The following is a 5,000-nucleotide window of genomic DNA, read 5'->3' on the forward strand; positions in this document are numbered from 1 at the left end:
TCCATGAAGTGTTTTGGATGTGGGGAGGAGGGTCATTTGGTCCGTTCCTGTCCGCGTCGGCCGGCCCCCGAGTCTGCGGGGCCGGGCGGTTCGGATGAGCCGGTTCCCGGTCCCGCTGGACCGGACCCCGGTCCCGGGAGGCCGGGTGTTTCGGCCGAGACGGCTCCCGGTCCTGCTGGGTCGGGCGGTTCGGCCGACCGGGCCGCAGAGTCGCCTCCGGGGGGCTCAGACTCAGATGTTGCGCCACCTGCGGTTGACTCAGACTCGGCAGGTGCGCAACAGTGTGCAGAAACTGCAGAGGTTACACAGTTAGTTGTACAACAGGAGTGTGGAAATACAACTGTTAATGAAGGAAATGCCCAGTCTACTGAGGCAGCAGAAAATAACAGACAGACAGGGAAAAAGAAAGGCAGCGCAAATAAGACAAGCTGCAGTCAGAATATTACAAATGTGGTTGATGATGCTCTGGCTGAAAATGTGTCTGATGAGATGGATGTAACTACAAGATCCAGCAAAAGAAAAAACAGTTCTAACAAAGAGCAGAATGATGCTAAAGCTAAAAAGCTGCTAGAGGGTCTGTGTGATGATGATGATGATGATGATGATGATGATGATGATGATGAGGAAGATTGTGAGTGGACAGCATCCCAGGTAGAGAAGTTAACTCTGTATCCTCTGGATAAGATCAAGAAGTTCCTGCAGGACACTAAAGGGATCAAGGCGGTGAAGACGGAGCAGTTCTTCCCTGATCTGAGAGGGTTTATCAGGTCTGTGGCCTGGCTGAGGAAAGATACAGAAGGGTTCACTATCCAAGAGGTTTACCGCCTCAAGAAACTGGTCACTAAAGTCAGAGCTCAACTCATTGAAGATGATGACTGGGTTTAATATGTTTCTTCACATACTTGTTGTGTGTGTTTTTGTTCTTGCTCTTTTCTAAAAAAGAGATTATTTTTGTAGATAAGATGGAACATTGATAAAATAAAGTTCCTTTTAAAAATCAAAAATCTCTCTCTCTCTCTCTCTCTCTCTCTCTCTCTCTCTCTCTCTCTCTCCCTCTCTGTCTGTCTGTCTCTCCCTCGCTCTCTCTCTCTCTCTCTCTCTCTCTCTCTCTCTCTCTCTCTCTCTCTCTAACCCTCCTCCGCTCCGCCTCCCGTCTCCAGTGTGTATGAGCAGTGGGAGATGGAGTGTCGGGAGGCCGTAGTTTCCTACCTGAGTTGGGCTCTGATCGCCGGCGGGGCGTTGTACCTGCTGCAGCAGACGCGGAGCCACACGCCGTACGGCCGCTACGTTCCGCCCGGGGAGAGTCGCTGCTGCCCGGCCAGACTGGGCTGGTTCCTCCAGGAGGTCCCGGCCTTCCTGCTGCCGCTGCTGCTGCTGCTTTATACCGATGCGGATCCGGGGAACACCGGGGACCGGAGCACCGGGAGGACGCTGCTGCTCTGCACCTTCCTGCTGCACTACTTCCACAGGTCAGCTCACTTTATACATACATACATACATACATACATATATTATTATTCATGCTGCACTACTAGTTATACATTTTTATTCCCAACTGGTATATATTTTAAACAAACAAACTATTATTCATGCTGCACTACTTCCAAAATAATAAAATAAACAAACACAAATAACAAAAAAATTCAAATATTATTTAAATACATTTGATATATATATTTTTTTTAAATAAATAGAGTAATTGAATGTTTTTAAATAAATTAAATATGATAATAAATATATATATATTTACATTATTTTTATTTAGAGAAAACTAATGGTTAAATAATAGTGTTACATGATGAAAAGTATGTGACCTTTGATGTTTGACATTAAAAGTCTCTGTTTCATAAACACAGATTGGTTGATTTACTCTGCAGATTCTTCTGTTGTTAGCAGCACACACACACACACACAGTTATATAAGAAAGTTCTCTGTTTGCATAGTAACATGCAGGTTGCCTTTCCTCTGCTGGCTCACAGCCACCTGTACAGGTAGAGAGAGTCAGCTGTTCAGAGTCTCTGGTCGGACCGGTCCGTCTGCTCTCTGGAGCACAGGACACACAAACTCTGTCAACACACACACACACACACACAAACTGTCAACACACAGAGAGTGTGTTCATCCAGGCGGAGCGCCATTAACATTCCAGTGATCGTTTGTGTTCTCAGCAGCGTTTTGTCCACGTACAAACACACAGTTCAGTCGATCGGCGCTCAACAAGCAGCTGGTTTTTTGACGAATTGTGGGAGCAACTTTCTGACAATGTTTTTGTTCCCTCTTTTGTCCTTCGGGATGCGGCGTGGTCGACGCGCTGAAACAAGACTCAATAACTCCTCTGTTTTCCTGTGTTTAAATAAACTTTCCACGTTTATTTTTATATCACTCAAACTTTAATGTGATACGTTTGTCTTTTTCACAAAACATGAATACTGAACTGTCCTCACCATTGGGTCAACAATCATCGACAGCTGAGCAAAAAATAAAAGTATAACAAAACTAAAAAAAACTATTTCAACTTCGTGTCACAATCACGTTCAGTTCTGCGTGTTACTTGAAACAGAGGTCAAAAAAGCGTTTGGCTACAAACCTAAGGCCCCTAACTCAATGACAGCTCCTGGCTTTTATACACCAGCTGATGTAATTACTACCCTAATCAGCTGATTGCCAAAAGGCTGTGACGATATGCCACGAACCAACACACATTATCAGCTCATAATGAGGCCAGTTTACTGCAAATGTCACTGCATCCACGCACCATTTATCAAAATAAAAATGAACAGTGAAATCATAATTTTGGCTCCAACACACAGAGACACACAAACACACACACACAGACACACACACAGACACAGAGACACACACACACACACACACACACACACACACACACACACACACACACACACACACACACACACACACACACACACACACACACACACACCGAACCAACAGAACCAAGTACACACGTTGGGTGTCGGGTCAGGACTACTTCAATGTCTAGGTGACAGTGTGGGAGAAAGGAGAAGCAGAGTCCAGGGCTGTGGTTTAGACAGTGTATTGTGTGTCTGTGTGTGTGGTTGTGTAACAACAAAGCACAGCAACACAGACTGTTTAAAGGATCATTACAGATCAACAGCACAGGCAAACCTAAGCTAAACATATAGCCATCTACAATTAGCATGCAAAGAGGGATAGTAATGGCTAACAATAATAACTAGAATGCCGTGAGCTATCAGTTAAAGATTAGCAAACACAAAGGCATTCATGGAGCCTATATAAATGACATCATAATTATAAGAATTATAAGAAGCATTTAAACATATAAACTACCAAAATATTCAGCGCACAGCATAGAAGCAACAGCTATTAGAACGTAAAACACAGTTCAAACTGACTATTACAATCCCTAGACACTAGAAAGGGACTGTCCATCAGAATTCACCGCAGTCTAAAGTCAAGTCCTCAAATCAAACTCAAAAATCAACCCTCTGCTCCGACATCCCGTTGTTCCGACCGGCTTTTGTGGCTCACCTCCCGTAACGTAACCCCATTAGTTCAGGTCCTATCCCCTGACCAATCAGCTATCCTAACCTTAACCACTCAAGGTCAAATGCCTAACCCCAACCCAGTAGCGGAGTGGCAATCGGGAGAGTCGGGACTTTTCCCGGTGGGCCGGTAGTGTTTTGAGACCATGACCACTGCCCGCTGTTACGGGAGGTGATTCACAAAAGCCTACATGGTCGGAACTAGTGTGCTGTGGGACCAAAGGGAATTTTTCGAGTTATTGAGAGGTCAGAACGATGTAGCGTCGGAGAAATGGGCAGTCCCTGTGTTTTCAGACAGCGGCTCTCAGTTTCAGATACCGACGCTAACGTCACTCTGTAGCCGGTGTTTCCATACAGTTTAGAGTGCTGATCGGGCAGCATTTCTCTGTCCGAGCCCGGCCTGCGTCCGACAGGCATTAAGAAATTTCTGTCCCAGCCCGGCCCGAGCCACACACAGGTCAAATCAAAAAATGTTCTCATACTAATGACACATTATTGCTTTTATTACATCCATCCATCCATCCATCTTCATCCGCTTATCCGGGGTCGGGTCGCGGGGGTAGCAGCTCCAGCAGGGGACCCCAAACTTCCCTTTCCCGGGCCACATTAACCAGCTCCGACTGGGGGATCCCGAGGCGTTCCCAGGTCCCCCCTCATCCTCCAGCTCTGCCTCTACCATAGAGGGCGTATTAGTCGGATTTAGGAGTTCCTCAAAGTGCTCCTTCCACCGCCCTATTACCTCCTCAGTTGAGGTCAACAGCGTCCCATCCTTACTGTACACAGCTTGGATGGTTCCCCGCTTCCCCCTCCTGAGGTGGCGAACGGTTTTCCAGAAGCACCTTGGTGCCGACCGAAAGTCCTTCTCCATGTCTTCTCCGAACTTCTCCCACACCCGCTGCTTTGCCTCTTTCACGGCAGAGGCTGCAGCCCTTCGGGCCCTTAGGTACCTTGCAACTGCCTCCGGAGTCGTCTGGGATAACATATCCCGGAAAGACTCCTTCTTCAGTCGGACGGCTTCCCTGACCACCGGTGTCCACCACGGTGTTCGTGGGTTACCGCCCCTTGAGGCACCTAAGACCCTAAGACCACAGCTCCTCACCGCAGCTTCAGCAATGGAAACTTTGAACATTGTCCACTCGGGTTCACTGCCCCCAGCCTCCACAGGGATGCACGAAAAGCTCCGCCGGAGGTGTGAGTTGAAAGTCTGTCGGACAGGGGCCTCCTCCAGACGTTCCCAATTTACCCGCACTACCCGTTTGGGCTTACCAGGTCTGTCCAGAGTCTTCCCCCCACCCCTGACCCAACTCACCACCAGATGGTGATCGGTTGACAGCTCCGCCCCTCTCTTCACCCGAGTGTCCAAAACATATGGCCTCAGATCAGATGAAACGATTATAAAATCGATCATTGACCTTTGGCCTAGGGTGCTCTGGTACCAAGTACACTTATGA

General features: G+C 47.5%; 1 protein-coding gene across 1 annotated transcript in view; it reads left to right on the forward strand.

The window, feature by feature from the left end:
• Positions 1 to 1,136: 1,136 nt before the first annotated feature.
• The window catches only part of LOC144514208 (3-oxo-5-alpha-steroid 4-dehydrogenase 2-like), a 20,358-nt gene continuing 16,494 nt past the window's right edge, over positions 1,137 to 5,000 (forward strand). Inside the window, exon 1 of the mRNA XM_078245376.1 lies at positions 1,137 to 1,469. Within this exon, the coding sequence (XP_078101502.1) occupies positions 1,180 to 1,469 (290 nt within the window). The 5' untranslated portion in view covers positions 1,137 to 1,179. The remainder of the gene's footprint in view (positions 1,470 to 5,000) is intronic.

This window comes from Sander vitreus, unplaced genomic scaffold (assembly GCF_031162955.1).
Source record: "Sander vitreus isolate 19-12246 unplaced genomic scaffold, sanVit1 ctg492_0, whole genome shotgun sequence".
Taxonomy (NCBI): domain Eukaryota; kingdom Metazoa; phylum Chordata; class Actinopteri; order Perciformes; family Percidae; genus Sander; species Sander vitreus.